This window comes from Zootoca vivipara, chromosome 5, assembly GCF_963506605.1.
Source record: "Zootoca vivipara chromosome 5, rZooViv1.1, whole genome shotgun sequence".
Taxonomy (NCBI): Eukaryota; Metazoa; Chordata; class Lepidosauria; order Squamata; family Lacertidae; genus Zootoca; species Zootoca vivipara.
This window is the reverse complement of record NC_083280.1, coordinates 69,586,446-69,606,169: the sequence shown is the minus strand read 5'-3', so window position 1 is coordinate 69,606,169 and position 19,724 is coordinate 69,586,446. Positions and strand designations below refer to the sequence as shown.

Sequence of the window (19,724 nt, the reverse complement as noted above, 5' to 3'; positions counted from 1 at the left end):
ACACCTCCAGGGGGATGTCTGCTGCAAAAAGAAGTCAATTCCAGCCAATTTCCAACATTCGGGAGCCCTGAGAGGATGTGGCCCTTAAGCTGGGAACGGTTCTTCTGGATCCCAGGAGAGAAAGCTGCAAATATGACTCAGATCTACCTGAATAGAGCTAACAGTGAAATGGGCAAGGGAAACGGGCAGGCGATGTCCATTTTGGAGCAAGAGGAACCTGATGGAGAGAGTGGGCTTGTTTTGATTTCCCTCGTTGCATGGCCTCTAACCTCTCTTCCACTCTTTGCCAGTCTGTTCCTGCCAGTCCAGTAATTACTTGGCCAGGTGTTTGCCTGTGCGCCTCTGCCAGGTGGTGTTGTACCGGTAACCATGGCACTGGGGAGAGGCACAACCCCCCACCTCCACCCCCTCCACTGATAAGAGCAGCTTCCAGTTTTTCCTCTCAGTGGGAAAATATTCCAAGGAGCAGAGGCTGAAGGGAGGGGGAAGGAGAGAGAAAGAGAGCAAATTCAGGCACAGAGCAAAGCCAGTTAGCAGCATCTGCTTCAGTCACCAGCTGGATTGCAAACAGCCCTCCAATTTCCACCTGCTGCAGAGCAGAGAATTCTGGAGCTGTTCATCAGAAGGAGCTGGGATAACTAGAGAGGACCTACACCCAAACCATTGCAAAAGAAACTTGAAACACCAACAAGTCTTTTGAAACATTTCCCAAAAAGGCATCCTTGAAGTGTGTGTGTGTTCTTAAGGAGTTAAAAACCGAATAAGGGCAAACTGAATATTTGCAAAGTCTCTGCGTGTTTGCTTCACTGAAATCCTGCAGTGAGATCTTGAACCAACGACAGTTTGCAGAGTGCCTGATCTTGAAAACTGCTTCCATTGTACTGGAACAGGAGCAGAGAGGCAGACCTGTGGAAACGGGGGTATTATAGAAAGAAGCAGCATCTTTGACAAAGCAACGTAAGCTCTCCAAACTGCAGGGGCACTGATTTAAGTGCAAGCAACCGACTCTCAGGCCAGCTGTTGTTCAAGAGAGAATACTCTTCCCTTGAAATAGCATGACTGACTTATTACTGTGTGTGTGTGAAAAAGACTAAGCCTAGAGGAAGGAACATCGCAGAGCAGGTCTGATTTGAATACTCTGGTCCACTGTCGAAAACTCAACCCCCCACAGATATAGTTGGAGAATAAAAGCTGGGGACTCGCAGCATCATGGAAGATGAGGAAGGTAAGGACCTTAGATTCTTTATTTGGAAGAAAAATAAAATAAAACTTGGTTTGCTTAAGACCTGCTCTCCAAAGTTGATTGAAAAAAATTAAGTAGATTTTTCTCATGCTGCTAATCCAGTCTCTGTGTAATTAAGTAGTTACGTGTGATCGCCTAGCAATCAAGAACTTTTTTATTTGATTTTTTTGTTGCTGTTTCCCCTGGGCAAAACATGCTTTATTTTGAACAACCTAAAGAGCTAGTGAAGGGATGTGTAAGGGGGGGCACCTGTTGTTTCTGTAACCCAAATGCTTTGTAAATGCTGCTTTACATATCAAAGCAACCGTACAATGCCCACTGCAGCTAAGTGTTGATTTGAACACTTCATTTCTTAGGTGGTTCTCATCCGTGCCTCCAGGGAGTCTCCAAAAGCTTTTTTTTTTTGTTTTATAAGCCCTAGAACTGAGGAGTCCCATCTCAGTATTTGCTGTAACCCATGCAAGCTACGTAGGTCAGATTTGTGAAGAGCTTCAGACCGTCCTAAAATCTGCTGGGTCCACAGCTGTTGGGGACCAGTGGAGTCCACGTGGCTGCCGGCATTCACCACGGAGAAGTCCTGGGAGGAAAAGAGCCTGTTCATACGAAACCCTTCTTCCATGGTGCAGGGTTGCATGCCAAACCAGGAACAGGGGGGAACCTGTTGTCTGCAAAAGGATGGATGTCAAGGGATGGATGGAATGTCTGCTTCCAGACCCCATCACTGGATTGATTGGCCACTGTTGATCTGGCCAGCAGGCTCTGTTTGTTCCAGTGAGCAATGTGTCTTATTCATTTTCTCTTTGGGGAGGAAAATGTCCTCTCTCTTTTTTAAACTCGCTCTTCCCTCAGAACACCCTGCTGTTGCGTCCATCCGCTAGTACCAAAATGGCTTCCGATTGCCCAAGATCTTGGCACACAAAGTACCTTCACAATTCTTCAAGGATGGGGACACCTGTAGTTGGACTCCAGCTTCCCTCAGCCCCAGTCCACGCTGAAACAGTCAATCTTCTATGCTGACAGAGCATAAGATTTTCAAATTACGTAATGGGGCTGTAGTTCAGGAGAAGATGGCTTCCTAACTTCTTGTGGGAAGGGACATGATGTAGGTGTTATACGGCCAGCAGGACTGACCTAAGACATTTTGCTGCTTCAGGTGCAGCACCCAAGATTAGCCAAGTCCTTTTCGCACCTGAAGCAGAAGATTCTCCCCAGAAAGAAGCTGGCCAGATGTCAGAAACTAAGGAGACCCTCAGTGACAGCAACCGCAAGCATCTACCTTGGGCACCTTAAATGCTCACAAATTGTTTGTGGCGTATGCTTTCATGTACTAGGGGCTACTTCACTGTGGCTTTTAAAGAGGAGGCCAACTAGAAATAAACAACCAAAGACAAGTTGTTGTTGTTGTTGTTGTGTCATAAAATGCAGCTGCTTCTTACTTCACTGAGGGCCTGCCTTTCAAAATAATAAAAATCTGTGTTTATTTCATATCCATGAATAGCTTTGCTGGTCAATGTTTGCCTGTTGAAGAGGAACTTCTTTCACCAGGCTTTTATCACCTGAGCTGTATGGGTTTCCCCCTGGATCTACCCTATTCTTGTGGATGTGGTTTGTTTCAGATGGTTTTAATATTGTATTAGAAATTGTTGTAACCCTCTCTGGGACCTTTTGATGCAGGCAGATAATAACAGTATTAGTATTAGTAGTAGTAGTAGTAGTAGTACTAAAAACAATAGTAATAATAACAATAACAGATTTCTTTTTGTCTAAAAAACCAAACCCAAAACAAAGCTAAGATATGTGCTTTGGTCCTAGAGAGCGTTAGCAGAGCTGTCATTATTGCCACATGAGGTTGTTTCACTGCACATTCCTGCCACATTCACACCATACATTTAAAGCACTATAAACAGTTGTTGTGTGTGTGTGTCCCCAAAGTATTCTGGGAGCCGTCGTTTGTTAAGGGTGCTGAGAGTTGTTAGAAGATTCCCTATTCCCTTCACAGATCTACAATTTGCAGAGTGGTTTAACAATCTCTCTTCACAGGGAACTCCAGGGATTGTACCTCTCGGCACCCTTAACAAACTACAGCTCCCAGAATTATTGGGGGGGGGTAGCCAAGTCTTTTAAAAGTGGCATCATAATACTTTATGGTGGGAAGACGATCTTGGAATTAGTTGCCTTCCTTGGAGTTTTTCAGGGCGGAGATCATTCCCCTTTGGACTATGGTGGTTGGTTCTATTTTCACATGCCTCCCCAAAACAGAAGATCCTTTGGGAAAGGCTATAGCTCAGAAGTAGAGCATCAGCAGAAGGTGCCAGGTTCAATCCCCAACATCTCCAGATAGGGCTGATGACGTCCCCAGTCTGAAACACTGAGGAACCATTGCCATTCAGTGGTGACCACAGAGGGATCAGTAGTGGATTCTCATAATCCATGTGAGTTCTGAAACCTTTGTGTCGAGATCGCTTATTGCCTTGAAGTGAAGAAGAGTTAAATAACTGAACTAATTTGCAGGGAAGCGAGATGAAGGGAGAGCAATGCCTCAGTAGGTGCAGGCAGGGGGAGAACTATATTATTTCAGTTATTCCAAATAGATAAGCTCCCTGTAAGCCTCAATAGGTATGTGTTTTATGTGCCACCGCAGGCTTAGCTTTGTTTTCCATTGCTGCTTTTGACCTTGAATGGTGCTGTTGCGATTTAAGCATATTTTTATAACCAGATTTGAAGTGTAGCTTTCTGTAGGTTTAATGCAGGCCGCTTCGAGTACACTTGTGAAAGAGCAGGATATAGATATAAGTGAATACTTACAAAAGCATATTTTCACAAACCAAGGTTATCTTTCATTTATTTGGGTTTTTCCCACCCATCCAACCCAGGTGACACATCCTGCCCTACCAACAGCAGCCCATCCTTCACCAGGAATGAAAGCCGCAGCCAGATCTATAGGGGGAACTATACCTTCTCCTCCTACTATCAGCACTCCTCTCCAGTGGCCGCCATGTTTATTGTTGCCTACGTCTGTATCTTCTTCGTGTGCATGGTCGGCAACATGCTGGTGTGCTTCATAGTGCTGAAGAACCGGCAGATGAGAACAGTCACCAACATATTCATCCTCAACCTGGCTATCAGTGATGTCTTGGTGGGGATCTTCTGCATGCCGACCACCCTGGTGGACAACCTGATTACAGGTGAGTGAAAGAACAAAGTGCAAAAAGCATAAGAACATAAGAAGGGTTCTGTTGGATCAGTCCAAAGGCCTATGCTGACCTGCAGTGGTCAGCATATGAGAAGCAGTTGGGTGTTTAGAGGCATATGGTCCATAGCTGCCAAGTTTTCCCTTTTCTCGCGAGGAAGCCTATTCAGCATAAGGGAAAATCCCTTTAAAAAAGGGATAACTTGGCAGCTATGATATGGTCTCTGATACAGAAGGTAATACAGTACTAACAAATGAAATGCTAACAAGTCTCCAATGCCATTAGGACTGTTTGATAAGCTTATTTATAAATGTTGGGCCTTGCCGGTTTTGGGACCCATTTAGTGTCTCCAATAAAGGTAAAGGTAAAGGGACCCCCGACCAGGGTCCAGTCATGACCGACTCTGGGGTTGCGATGCTCATCTCGAGTTATTGGCTGAGGGAGCCGGCATACAGCTTCCAGGTCATGTGACCAGCATGACAAAGCCACTTCTGGCAAACCAGAGCAGCACACGGAAACACCGTTTACCTTCCCGCTGGAGCGTTACCTATTTATCTACTTGCACTTTGATGTGCTTTCGAACTGCTAGGTTGGCAGGAGTTGGGGACTGAGCAATGGGAGCTCACCCCGTTGCGGGGATTCCAACCGCCGACCTTCTGATTGGCAAGTCCTAGGCTCAGTGGTTTAACCCACAGTGCCACCCACAGTGTCTCCAATAGGACTACCTTAAAATTACAGAATATGCAATTGTGCAGATGTTTCCTAGAACACAATTATTTTCTTCAGGCAGACTTTCCCCATTTTGAAGTCTATCTTTTTTCTTTCATGAGCTAAGGCAGCTGGTGTTCCTGTGACAAATACTGGTGGCAGAGTGACAGATATTATATCACATATTAACTTCATTGGGAGACAGAATGAGAAGTATTGAGATTTATGTGGTTTGGTTTTTTCCATTCACGCGTAGAACAACTTGGTTTTGCTATTGGGGGAAAAAGGGCTACAGTCTCCAATAATAATTTCTGCTATGATTCTCCCCAAAGAGGGATTGTTCTCTTCAGTTCTTTAACATGTGCAACATGTTTGCGCAACCAAATCGTGGTACACATGCCCTGCAAATTGTGTTGAGGTTAAGGATGCTGAAAAATCCCAATTCCAGAAACTGCTGGTGTTTGCTTATTTGTACCATGTCCAGAATGAAATCAATCAAGTGAATAAGTATTCACTGTTGTTGATCAACTCCTTGGAATTTGCACTTCATTTCCTTTGCATTAAAATAAATGGTGTGGAGTAACATAATGATAACATAATTCATTACACATAATTTCACCATAGTAGACAGGGAGAAGGATAGCTTAATATTAGTCAGAAGCCAAACTGCAGTGGAATGGAAACAGCGCTGCAGGCAACAAATTCAAGGCAGAACATCAATCAATGCCTTTTTACACCCATAACTGAAGCACCTAGCTTTGGGACTTCACAAATTTCATGACATTCCTAATCCTGACAGCTTTATGTGTTTGTGCTCTCTGTAGTCAGAGAAGATAGTGGAAATAGTGGGCCAAAGAGCTGGGAAAATACTACTTAACTAGCAAAGGTGGCTGACAGAGGGCTTGCAACCATTGGCTCTTGCAAAATAAGGAGAGTATCAGCATTTAATTATTTAATTGTGTTTGAGGAAAGCACAATTTCCAGTTTTGTTCTGTCCCATCTCTGGCCAAGGCTTTCTCTGTTCGCTGAATGGTACCGGTAGGCATGCCCAGTCCAAGAATTCTGCAAATTTTCTCCGGTGTTCCTCAAGACCATAATTCATGAGAAAAGGTCATGCTTCTCAATGCTGTGGCTCATCCAAGTGACTCAGATGGCTGAATGATGACTTCCAGTCAAATGCCATATAGACACTCAAAGACTTCAGCATGAGCTATGCCCTGATTCTATGATCCCCAAACCTACAGATTATAGCATTACCCCAGTAGAGTCTGTTCTGCCTGCTATCCAACAATTCTGGGAGTGAAATTCTGGTACTTGAAAGCATCTCTCAGGGTCGGCCGACCCATGAAGCCAGGTGAGGCATCTGCCTCAGGCGGCAAGATCCCCAAGGGCAGCAAATCCCAACACTGATCTGTCTTCCCCACTTGCTCCTCGTGTTGATCTCTCTTCTCCCCTTCTTCCCTGGTGGGAGGACTCCCAGCATTTGGGGGTTTGCCTTAGGTGCCCAAATACCTTGGGCCAGCCCTAGCATCTCTAAACATTAAATCTGGATTTCCAGGTCGTATCAAACTCTAAGATAGCAAGGATGTTCAGCGGCTGACTGATGGGGGGCTGGAAATTCACATTCTGCAAGCATTAGCATATCCGGGGGGGGGGGGGGGACGAGACATGGAATGGTAGGGTGGAGAAAAACAAAATCTAAAAGAGCACGAGTAAAATGTCTGCTTCTTTCAAGAAACAATAGCTCAAGGATTTGACCGTCAGGGGACATAATTGAACTTCTGCCAGCCATTCTTTCCTCCTTCCAGCAACATGCACATTCATTTCCGTGGAGAGCAACATCTTTTACAAATGTACAGCATCCACATTTGGTCGAAATGAAGCTCCAGACAGTGTGATTGACAGAAAACATTTATCCGTGTGCAAACCGTAATGTAATTGTTTCCTGACTGCTGACTCGCCTCCCTTCCCTTAAGTTCTTTTGTTAGTTTGGGAGCTGTGGAAATCCGGCTCCGTTCACACTGCAGGTCAGGGTATATATGCTGTAGATCTGGCAGAAACCACAATTTGGCCACACAGTGTTTAAGACGATTATATAGCACTTGGGAGTGTTTAAAGAAGGCAGTGGCCTCTAGATGGTGTTGGACGCCCATCAGCCCTCCCCCAACCAGCATGGGAAATGGTCAAGCACAATGGGAGTTGGTCACCTCTGGTCCTCAGAGGTGGACCACTTGGCCTGCAATGGGTTCAGTTTTTGGTCTGCAAGGCCATTTCCCCCAAGCCACGCCTACCTGCCCAACACCTGACATCATATATGACATCAGGCATGGGGCAGGTAGAGATGTAGCTGACAATGCACAATCGGAAGCAATAAAGTGCATTCCATTTGTGCACTGGCAAGGGAAAGCAGGCTTGGGCTCTGCCACCTATCAGCAGCCAATGCCTGCAGAAAGCTGGTGGCTGGTAAATATTACTACAAGTGGTAGCAAGAGCCCATGGGGTTCCAGGCACTCACCCAGGGTCTGTGTTCCTTTGGAGAATTGAGATGTGGCTGAGACTGTTGTAGCTTTAAGAAACATGGTTTATTCCCCTATTTACACCTTTAGTGTAAATGGGGAGAGCTCAGATTTTACAGCATGGCTATTTCAAGAGGAGCTTGTCCTCCACAGCCAAGGAGTCCAAGGCCTCTCTCCCAGCCTGCCTTCAGCCAGCCTGCCCAAGATGGATCCCAGTCTCCTCCTCCTCCTCCTTCCAAGAACACCCTGCTAAAAACTCTCTTTTCCTGTCACCTCATACCCTTTTACCCCAGCAACCTTCCAAATTTCCAGTCTCTGTTCACACCTCAGGGCAAGGGGGAAAGGACAGTTCTTTTGCATTGCCAGTGGCCATGCATTGTTTCTTAATGGCCCTAACTTGGCCAGGTCATTTTGCATGCACTAGTTCCAGAATTCCTCTGCAGTTTGTATTTCTCCCTTCATATCCGAAATAATCAAAATCCTATGATTTATTAATTTTTAGGGTTTAGCCCTCCATACCGAATATCTATAGCAATAGGAAGCCTCGGGTCCTGGGGGCTCATTCAAAGTCCTGCATAGTGCATTGAATACCCAACTTTGAGAGCTCAAAGCATTCAATCACCTGGTGTCCAATTTAACTCCTGAGTCTAGCATCTGCTAAGGAACACGTGGAGCCAAAATGGTTTCTTATCCCATATTAGGCATGACCATCACCCATTCAAAGAAGGAGCCACCAATTCTGCCAGGCTGAAACAAGTCACTTGTGTAAGCCTATGCAGGTCTCTGAATCTCAGCCGATATTTCATAGACCTTACTACTGTATGTCTAATATTCCTTAGATTCTGGAATATTCAGTGAAATGGCGTTGGGAGATAGCTATCAACAATCAATTTGTTTTTCTTATCCCTTTTAACCAGCAAGGAGGTGGAAATGTGATAATGAAAGGTTAAGATGCAAGCTACCACTTATGGAGAACTGCAGATAAGATATGGAAATGCCTGAGATGTTTTGCCCAAACATCAAATACCTTATTAGCATAATTCCTCATTCCAGTGGAGCATGTCTGTATAACAGCATGCCAGAAACCAGTTAGGGGCCAATTCTTTGATCAGTTAGACTGGAGAAATCTGATTGGCCTCAGTGGAGCTTACCTCACTGTAAATGACCCTTGAATATTTCTCCTTAGGCAAGTCTGAGCTCTGCCTTATGCCAAATCTAAAGATGTTCTGATTTAGGATTGGATTTAGGATTGGATTGCAGGACTGAGCCATTGCTGTTTTTAATCCTGAAACCAGCAATAGGAAAGAAGCCAAGTTGCATGCTTAAAGCTAATTCTCTATGTATGTGTGTTCGAAAAACACCGTTCCGAAATTCTGTTATGATTCACATTTCTGCTGTACAAACGAAAGGGAGCAAAGGCAGGCCCATTTTCATCATGGAAAGCAGCAAGTGCTCAGAGTCTGAGACTAGATGAGCACAAAAAAGATACAAAGGAGTTTGGGCAACAGATATTATGCTACTGGCTGCCTCTATCTCTGTTTTTGCTGCAGTAGGTAACCCTGGCATTGCACTCTTGTAAGCTAATTTGTACTTAAAACAAGATCAGATTTCTGACTAATTATTATGCAGAGCAGGCAGGCACATTCTGACTCAGGCGGGCGGCCCCGTCAACAGCTGAAAACCTTAATTTGTTAAAATCATATTTATGTTTCTGAACTGCTATTAGCACTTCAGAGCTATGCCTAAAAGACCCCATACACTGTATCGTTTTAATCAACAAAATAATGAGCTACATGCCAGTTACGAGATTGCTATTGCTTCCCCAGCTCCCAGGGGAAGAAGGCTTCAATTTCCATCTCTGCTTTTAGCGAATTAGGGATGGGATTCACCTAACCTGCCCTGTTACTGGAAGCTGTGCACAAGGACTTTCACTTGACACAGTGGGGCTTTCCCTCCCCCATGTCACCCACACCCCTGAAATTAGCTCTGGGGAGGGGTAAGGAGAACCCCCAGAACAGCATGTGAGGGAGAGGAGGAGAGGATAGTTCAGTTTGGCAAGCAGGAATGCTTGAGCAAAGGAAAGGATTATTTGAATTCCACCCGACATATCCAGCTGTCTATGGGTGGTAGTCAATGCTAGTCTTCCTCAGAGTAGGCCCATTTGAATCAATGAACCTAATTTAATCATGCCCATTAACTTCAGTGAGTGCACTCTGAGTAAGATTAGCCCTGAATACCTTGTTTTATTTACACATTAAGATCTGGAAATTCAGGATACCAATTCAAATTCCCTGCAGTGGTGCCATTAGGTGCCCCTGGATTATTGGAGAATTTAAAAAACAAAACACATTTATCCTATGTGAGTGTAAATAAGTATGTGGTTAAGTGGTGGTATGTACAGTGGTACCTCGGGTTAAGAACCTAATTCGTTCTGGAGGTCTGTTCTTAACCTGAAACTGTTCTTAACCTGAGATACCACTTTAGCTAATGAGGCCTCCTGCTGCTGCCGCACGATTTTTGTTCTCATTCTGAAGCAAAGTTCTTAACCCAAGGTACTATTTCTGGGTTAGTGGAGTCTGTAACCTGAAGCGCCTGTAACCTGAAGCATCCGTAACCCGAGGTACCACTGTACCTTGAGTGAGGCTTGGTTGTTTAAGCTGCTACACCTGTCTCTAAAAAGTACCCCCAGTCTTGAGTCTGAGTTGTCTCAGCTAGATCCTTCTCTGGGCTTGCTGACATCTTCATTTGCTCTGTGGAAAGTCAAATAGCTTCTCCCCATCGCTGTTAATGTTGGTACCTTCCTTGTAGATGTCGAAGCTCTTCCTTTATTTATGTCTTTGTGTTTCTACAACAGAGGTTGCCGGGCTACAGCTCCCAGCAGCCCCAGCCAGCATGGCTACTGATCACAGATTATGAGATTTGTTGTCTAACAATGTCTAGGTTCACCTCCCTGCTTTATCATATCAGTCTCCTCCAGTCTTTCCCCCACCTCTTGGCTTCGGAGAACCCATTCCACATTGGTTCACATTGACCATTCAACAGTAACACCTTGCAGAGGATTCTGGGAAATGTTCTTTCCCAGGTGAAGCCACACGTGAAGCCTTATGTGAAATGGGAGGGCACTGCAGAAACCAACCTTTGTTCTCTGAAGGCTGTGAATTGGACTGCAATAAAAAAAATTGATCCATCGTGGAGAAACTGCTCTTGAGGGAAGTCAATCCAACATTACGGTTCTGCTAACAGAAAAATAGGTTTTGCACTCCACTGTGCTTAGCCTGTGGTCTATAGTAAATAATACACAATGGAATGACTTTTCTCGAATGCTTTTTAATTTAGCAATTTGAGCTTTGGGGTTTACGGCGACTAGCACCATTCCCAATTACAGGCCACAGCAATGCAGATAGAATATCTACCCAGTTTCAGTCCCCAGCATTTTCAGGTAGGGCTGGGGGGGGGGAACCTTCCAAACCCCTGGAGAGTTGCTTGACATTATTCTGTAAATAATGTCATGGCGGATGGATCAGTGGTCTGACAAGGCAGCTTATTATGGGAAGGAAAGGTTGTAGGGCAGTGGTTTGGCACCTGCTCTGCATGTCAAAAAGCCCTTGGCATTTCCAGGTACGACTGAGAGAGACGCACCTGAGATTCTGGAGGCCTACAAGGAGTCCCTAAAGACAAAATCCTGAGCTAGAGGGACATAAAGCTTGACTTTCTATGTGAGCTTTCTATGTTCCTATAGCATGTCTGTCTCTTTGAACCTTCTGGATCTAAAAGCTATCATTTGGAGATAGAGATTAGTGAAATATTATGTCCGTTCTCCTCCTTTCCTTCTTTTCTTCCCGCTTCTGTAATGATCGATGGTCTGTACTTTGGCTCTAAGTATACCTTTCCCCATCTCATAAGTGACAACTGTGCACTTACCCTCCTATCACCTTGAGCACTTACAGCTGTCAAGCAGGGGGGGCAGGTGGAAATGCACCAGTAACTTTGAGGATTCACTCTGCTGCCACTGAGGAACTCAACAGACAGCCATGACTGCTCTTCTAATTGCAGCAGTAAAGCAAAAAAGAGAGGCTTGTTCTCAAAACAAGCGCAAATTTTGCAGCAAAAGCTCTGAATATATTTTTTAATGCGTGGCTCACTCCGATATTTAGCTAGTTCTCTTTACTATCCGCTCTCTATTGTTCCTCTCAGAACTTTACGCCCATCTTTCCAATCTGCAACCAGCATATATGATGAAAATGAAGCACATTCACATAATTTCTGATACAAATAATAAGGAATGGCATCATTATGCATATGTTGTTCTGGTTCCGCTAGGCATGGAGAGGAGTGGTGCAGTTGCAACGCTGGAATCCTGCCCCCTTGCACTGGAAAACTTAAGCAGCAATTCCTTTTGCTTCTGAGATTTTGCTACGGATTGCCTCTGCACATTCAAATCTTTTCAGTCCAAAGGGCTAGAGACTTCTTTCCAAACAAGAAAAGAAAGCTTTGCCCATATCCTCTCTAGTGATCATAGTATGTCTAATCAATCAGTATCTCCCATCATATAAGTGTTAGAAGGAAGCAGCAAGTGCTTGTGGGCAGGAAAGTGTTCTGCACATTCTCTTGAAGGAGATGTCAACCTTTTTCTTTTCTTTTCTTTTCTTTTCTTTTGGCGGTAGGAAGTTCTAAATGGGTAGCAGTGATACCACATGCAGCTAGCTCTGGTGCCCTGCATAAATCTGACTTATTCAGAAGTGAATGGGGTTGTGATCGTATGGTGAATGGAGACATCTAGAGGAAGTTGAAAACATTAAAGGCCGAAAGCAATATGCTTACAGGCTTGGGAGTACTGTATTTCTAAAGGGCAACACAGTCATGCTCTCCACACTACAGGAAGATACCAGTAGATAAGGTCTGCCTCAGGACATTGGACATTTAAGGTAGATAATCCAAATTACTCCATCTCAAGGAACAGAACTACCCTGTAGAAGGTTGAAGGGAATCTTGAACACCAAAAAACCTGGGTGGCGCTGTGGGTTAAACCACAGAGCCTAGGGCTTGCCAATCAGAAGGTTGGCAGTTCGAATCCCCGCGACGGGGTGAGCTCCCGTTGCTCGGTCCCAGCTCCTGCCAACCTAGCAGTTCGAAAGCACGTCAAAGTGCAAGTAGATAAATAGGTAATGCTACAGCGGGAAGGTAAACGGCATTTCCGTGTGCTGCTCTGGTTCGCCAGAAGCGGCTTTGTCATGCTGGCCACATGACCTGGAAGCTGTACGCCGGCTCCCTCGGCCAATAATGCGAGATGAGCGCCACAACCCCAGAGTCGGTCACGACTGGACCTAATGGTCAGGGGTCTCTTTGCCTTTATGCTGAATGAAACTGCAGACGAAGCCACTAAAGGGTTTGCTGGCACCTTTGTTATTGGATCTGAGCCTGGGAAAAGAAAATTTGTTGGCCAAGCGATGCAATAGGATATTATAATTAGTATGAAATCCTCATATTTGAAAAAGAGAGAAACGTGGATAAACATTGGGTTGAAAAGAAACAAATCATGATGGGGTTGCTGCGGCCGAATGGCGATTCCCCTGGGCATGGCACACTCCTCACAAGGACTTGATGCTGACTTGCAACTTGTGAATGCTTTGGAGGCATTTATTTGTGGTTGTCTGTCAATGAATGGTTATACAGTGGAACCTCAGTTTATGAACACCTCGGTTTATGAATTTTCGGTTTACGAACGCCACGGACCCATCTGGAACGGATTAATTCACTTTCCATTACTTTCAATGGGAAAGTTCACTTCAGTTTATGAACACTTCAGTTTATGAACAGACTTCCGGAACCAATTACACCCATGCTTCAGTTTATGAACGCTTCAGTTTAAGTACTCCGCGGACCCGTCTGAAATGGATTAACCCACTTTCCATTACTTTCAATGGGAAAGTTCGCTTCAGTTTATGAACGCTTCAGTTTAAGTACTCCGCGGACCGTCTGGAACAGATTATTCCACTTTCCATTACTTTCAATGGGAAAGTTCGCTTCAGTTTATGAACGCTTCAGTTTATGAACAGACTTCTGGAACCAATTGTGTTCATAAACCTCGGTACCAATGTACAGTGTGTCACATTGGTCAGGCTACACTGGTCGCAGGTCGTTTCCCAGAAAACATTTTTTTCCACAGTTTCCAATAAATATTACAATATTGTTGCATGTTTGGGGAGTCAGTCGGCATGATGCCCAAGTCCTTTCCAATTCTTGGTGTCCAAACTAGACATGGTTTAGGAGCTCTCGGAGAAGGCTTGGGTTCGATCACTATGTGTTTGCTATATTACCTCTCATGAGGTCTAGAATGTTAAGAAATGCACTGCAGTTGACACTCTGCATATCATTCCAGGCTGGCCATTTGACATCATCATGTGTAAAATGAGTGGCTTGGTCCAAGGGATGTCTGTCTCCGCTTCCGTGTTCACCCTGGTAGCCATTGCAGTGGAAAGGTAGGTTTGTTTTAGTATTTATTTCAAAGCGGTTATAAACCGCTTAGTATTTTTAAAAACCTCAAATTGACACGCAGCATAAAAATAGTAAATGGTATCGTTAACACAAAGGCAACATTCAATAAGAACAGGAAAAATACATATAAAAAAAATTAAACACGAATTCATGCAGACAAAAACAGGGTGTGATTTAATGGGTCAGGTCATTGGCCACTGAGACCCATATGTTGGCAATCTCATATCTGGACTATTGCAGTGTGCTTGATGTGTGGTTTCCCTCACGGCTTGCCCAGATGCCTGCAGATAGTACAGAACACCACAGCCTGGGTGATGCTCCTTATCAGACACATACCATGCCAATGCTGAGGGATCTGTACTGGGCTGCCTTCTAGCCACCAAGCCAATTTTAAGGTTCTGCTGCTTACATTAAAAAAGGTAAAGGTAAAGGTAAAGGACCCCTGACGGTTAAGTCCAGTCAGAGACAACTCTGGGGTTGCGGCGCTCATCTCGCTTTACAGGCTGAGGGAGCTGGCGTTTGTCCGCAGACAGTTTTTCCGGCTCATGTTGCCAGCATGACTAAGCCACTTCTGGCGCAACGGAACACTGAAACCAGAGCAGTGCATGGAAACGCCGTTTACCTTCCTGCTGTAGCGGTTCCTATTTATCTACTTGCAATTTTTGGCGTGCTTTCGAACTGCTAGGTTGGCAGGAGCTGGTACCGAGCAACGGGAGCTCACCCCATCACAGGGATTTGAACCGCTGACCTTCTGATCGGCAAGCCCAAGAGGCTCAGTGGTTTAGACCACAGTGCCACCCGCATCCCTGCTGCTTTCATACAAAGTCCTAAATAATTTTGGACCAAGGCTACCCTCCACTGCCCAGCCTTGCGACCAGCTTTGGGAACCCAGTTACTTTTGTCATGACCCAATGATGATTGGTAACACCAAGGAGGCTTCCCTCCCCCCCCCCCACTGGGGGCACCAGTTTTGCAGAATTCCCTCCCTGCTGAAATATGAGGCCCCTCCGTGATTTGTTTTTAAACTGTTTTAATTGTCATGCTTTTTAACTGGCTTTTGTTTTACTGTATATTTGAATTGAAGAAGTTTTGGTGCTCTGTGTATTTCATTACACATGGAATTTTGTTTATTGATTTTATAGTTGCAAACCACTTCAAAACCATTTTGGCATATACACAGTATATTAGCTATTACTAATAATAAATAATGGCCAACACAGTAAATAAGCAACCATTTTTAAACCCCCATCAAAGGCATATGCAGAGCCCCAATATAATCATCTCTGTCAACTATGGAAAATGTTACAATGGTACCATATATAATTTTGATAACATTTTATCCTTTTATTATTTATGTTTAATACCTTCTCTATAACCCACTTTCTCTGAGGATCTATCGCACATTGCATTGTTTTTAACTTCTTGCAACTCTCCTTGAATGCTTTGGTAGAAAAGTGGGATGTAAATTAGAATAACACCTCCCTTCTCCCAACAAGGGCTTCAGGGAGAAATAGTTTTCCCTCCCCACATTTTATCAGCACAACAACCCTGTGAGGTAGGTTGGGCTGAATGGCCACTCATATCATGTCTCAGCAAGAATCTGAGCCCAGGTTCCCCTGACTGAGGTCTGGCTACAGCCTTAGTTTCACAAGCTGCTCATGTTTGCTTTTGCTAATGAGAACTTTGAGGGTCTATGAAGTTTGTTCATGTTTCCTTTTAATGACATTTTGTCCTGAAATTATCATCTCCTTTTAGAAAAGCTAGAAAGCCACGACTGAGATGCAGTTTTTTCTCATGTTGTTATTAACTTGCCATGCAAAAAAACAACCCCTGCCTTCTCAAAATGTTGCTTATAAAAGGCCCTTTAAACCCCTTGTGTCCTGGTACATCCCACAAGTCTCTCAGCAGACCATGAAGGAAAGGCTTCTTTCTCATAGCTTTTCCAGTGTTGTATCTGAATATATTGCTTTTTTCCCCTCTTCTCGCTTAGGTTCCGCTGTATAGTGTACCCATTCAGGCAGAAGCTAACCCTAAGGAAAGCTCTGGTCACCATCATTATAATTTGGGTCTTGGCCTTAATCATCATGTGCCCCTCTGCAGTCACCTTGACCGTCACCCGGGATGAGTACCACTTCATGCTGGATGCCTACAACAATTCCTACCCGCTCTACTCCTGCTGGGAGGCATGGCCGGACAAGGAGATGCGCAAGATCTACACAACCGTTCTTTTCTCTCACATTTACCTGGCCCCTCTCACCTCGATTGTGATTATGTACGCCCGGATTGCCTTCAAACTCTTCAAGTCATCCGCAAGCATTAGAGGCTCCCAGTTGGAGGAGAACGAGGGAAGGAGAGTGTCCAAGAGGAAAATCAGAGTTATCAACATGTTGATCATTGTGGCGTTGTTCTTCACCCTCTCTTGGCTGCCCCTCTGGACTTTAATGCTGCTGACAGACTACGGGAACCTCACCGAGAGTCAACTCAACCTTGTCACAGTTTATTTTTTCCCCTTTGCCCATTGGCTGGCTTTCTTTAACAGTAGCATCAACCCAATCATCTACGGGTACTTCAACGAGAACTTCCGGAGAGGATTCCAGGAGGCCTTCCAAGTCCAGCTCTGCTCCATGAAGACAGAACACAAAAACACCTATTCTGGCAGGACCAACAGTGGGTTGCTTTTTGGGGCACGCAATCGGATTTTTGTCGAAGTTCAAGGCAGTGACTCAGCACAGCCCTCTGAGTCTGGTCAGAGTAGCCTTTTGAGAACAGGGCTGTATCCTGCAAGGAACGGAAAGGTAGCTCACCATGGTCTGATGGTGGAGGACTTTGACAGCAAAAGTTGCTCCCCCAAAACTGTCAGTATCCCAGCTTGGGATATCTAAAGATATTTGAGATGCTGATGGATTGATTGTACAATATATTGTTACATTACTTTCACAGTATGTGAGCCATATCCATTTCCAGTAAGCTTTTCAAGACCAAAACCCATTGTTGGTGTAGATATCTACATGAAAGGACTTGACATTTGTGGAACTTCCTCTTCTTATCCTGGGTTTTGATATTTTGGTATGATACGCACCAGTTTTTATAAAGCGCTGCAATTTATAAATGCTTATTCCTCCCCTTAGAACCTTGCATATATTCCAAATGAGGTGTTGGGATTCAGGCCTGTGTTTAAAGAGGAACCGGGACAGAACAATTATTCTGAACTAGATTTCTAAACAGAAGCGCAGTTGGATGTGAATGGTCAGCAACCTCATATGTTGGAGACTGCTTGTTGTGCTACCTCAATAATAAAAGCAAGGTAAGAGTGAGAAGTGAGAGGAAGAAAAGCCTCCAATCAGGAAACAGGAAGATACATTATTTAGAGCACACACACCTGCAGACCATTCACTTACTCTATATCAGCCCCATAATTGATCCATTAACTTTTGTGAGACTGCCCTAGAATGATTCAAATGTTACTGTTGTGTCACGGCTGCTGCTTCTACATGATCAGATGCCAGAGTTTTGGTTTGGTTCTTTTGGTTGTTGTTTTTTTGTAGGAAGGTGCCTCTGGAATCTGAGATTCCAGCTAGCAAATATTAAGTTTTGAGAAGCAAATTCAAAACCTATAGTGTTGGCAGAGAGCGTTTTTTTTTGTTCCCAGCTTATGGGGTGGGTGTGGGTTACCAGTTTTATTCATGTCACCAGGAGCCAAGTTTAAATGGTGGCAGCACAGCCAGATCCTGTCAGGGATTTGGCTGGGGTTTTTTGTATTAATACGCATCACTTTAAATTTGAATACTGTTGATGTGGGTATCTCATTGGCCAATTTGTTGCCCATTCACCCTCTTGGAGAGATTGTCACCAAGTTGGTGACATCTACCTCACTGCTCAGCCTTGACTCCGTGTTATTTATGAATAAGTTAAATAACACCAGCCCTAAAACATATACTTAGAGGAATGTGTCTCTTAGTTTTAGCAATGAAAGAAATTATCTATCTCCTCACAACCCCTGCTTCCTGGTGTATGCCCATTAGAGGACTTACCTGTACTTTTATCTGTTTATTTTCTCCACAGTTACTAAGTCTCCTTAGGAACCTCAGCTGAAAGAGTTTGTAAAAGCTTTTTGAAAGTCCAGGTATATAATACCTGTCAGATTACCTCTACCTGCATGTTTGTTGGTGTTGATACACTAAAAAAAAAAAATTCTAGAAGGGGTGGTGAGGCGGTGTTCCGTTAATTTTATTATGCTGACTTTAAATGTTTAGCCCACCTTTCACACAACTTTGCAGAGTAGCTTGTTGTTCTTTAATTGTTACACTGGGGACTCAGCTACACAGCTGCAAATAAAACATTATATACCATAAATGTGTTGTAAAGTGCAATATACAAATATGACACTAGATGGCGACAGTGAGCTATGCAAAATTCAATGTATTTTTCAAAACTTTTTAATATGTGTGTAGATTCCACCCTGGAGAGGAGATGACAATCCTCATTTCATTTCAGAAAGGGGTGCATTTCCACCACATGGGGTTGCCAAATGATCAGAATAAAGAGACTGTCCTGCTTTTTAACAGCAGCTTGATCTACAGAAACCAGCAGATGAAGCTCTTCACCACAGGAAGAAAAACATGGTTTCAAATCAAGCGGCTGTGAAAGGCACTGGATCAGGGACCTTTTTAAAAATAAAAAATAAAATAAAAGTTCTACTTTATTTCAAATACAGTGGTACCTCTGGTTAAGAACTTAATTCGTTCCAGAGGTCTGTTCTTAACCTGAAACTGTTCTTAACCTGAAGCACCACGTTAGCTAATGGGGCCTCCTGCTGTTGCACCGCCGCCGGAGCACGATTTCTGTTCTCATCCTTAAGCAACGTTCTTAACCTGAGGTACTATTTCTGGGTTAGCGGAGTCTGTAACCTGAAGCATTTGTAACCCGAGGTACCACTGTACATGGCTTGTATCCTTCACTAACCCCACATTTTAAAGAATAAAACAACCAAGAAAATGGAGGATGTGCATGTTTGTATAAGAAAGCATTACTGAAGCTCAAAGGCAAACCCAAGAGGAGAATTCATTTGCTGAATCAAAGTGTTTACTGCCTGTATTGGTCTGTTATCTTCCATTGCACTGTGACTAAAGACTACCTACCAGAACTCTTTATTGCCATTTTTGTAAATTAACTGTCCTGTGTTGTGAAGGTGGTTATGATGCTATTACATAGTTGTTGACAATGTATCAGAAATAAAAGATACTCTTTGTTGCTGTATGCTTTTAAATTATGAGAATATTTGTAGCTGCTGCTGCTGCTGCTGCTGCTGAAATTCTCTGTTGCATTTAGGGTTGGCCAGCTTCTAGGCATTGGAAGGAAGCTGCCTCGTGAACTTGAAACAGTTTAGCTTATATGTCCAAAGATGAACAAAGTGCTTTCCTACATGTCACATTGGGCAATGTTAAGGGCCCTTAAGGGAGTTTAGAATATGTCACAATCACATTACTTTTAGGCTCCCTACATTCATCATTTCTCCGTACCAATTATCACACACAGCTGCATTGTGTGTGTATAAGCTTGCTTTCTGCTGCT

At 44.0% G+C, this 19,724-nt stretch overlaps 1 protein-coding gene across 1 annotated transcript; it reads left to right on the top strand.

Moving 5' to 3' along the window:
- Nucleotides 1-515: 515 nt before the first annotated feature.
- On the top strand, nucleotides 516-19,556 carry NPFFR1 (neuropeptide FF receptor 1). Its single transcript, XM_035137459.2, has 4 exons — nucleotides 516-1,225; nucleotides 4,117-4,428; nucleotides 14,038-14,137; nucleotides 16,144-19,556. Exons 1-4 carry the CDS (start codon nucleotides 1,210-1,212, stop codon nucleotides 17,033-17,035), a joined length of 1,320 nt encoding a protein of 439 aa, XP_034993350.2. The 5' UTR covers nucleotides 516-1,209; the 3' UTR covers nucleotides 17,036-19,556.
- Nucleotides 19,557-19,724: the final 168 nt, after the last annotated feature.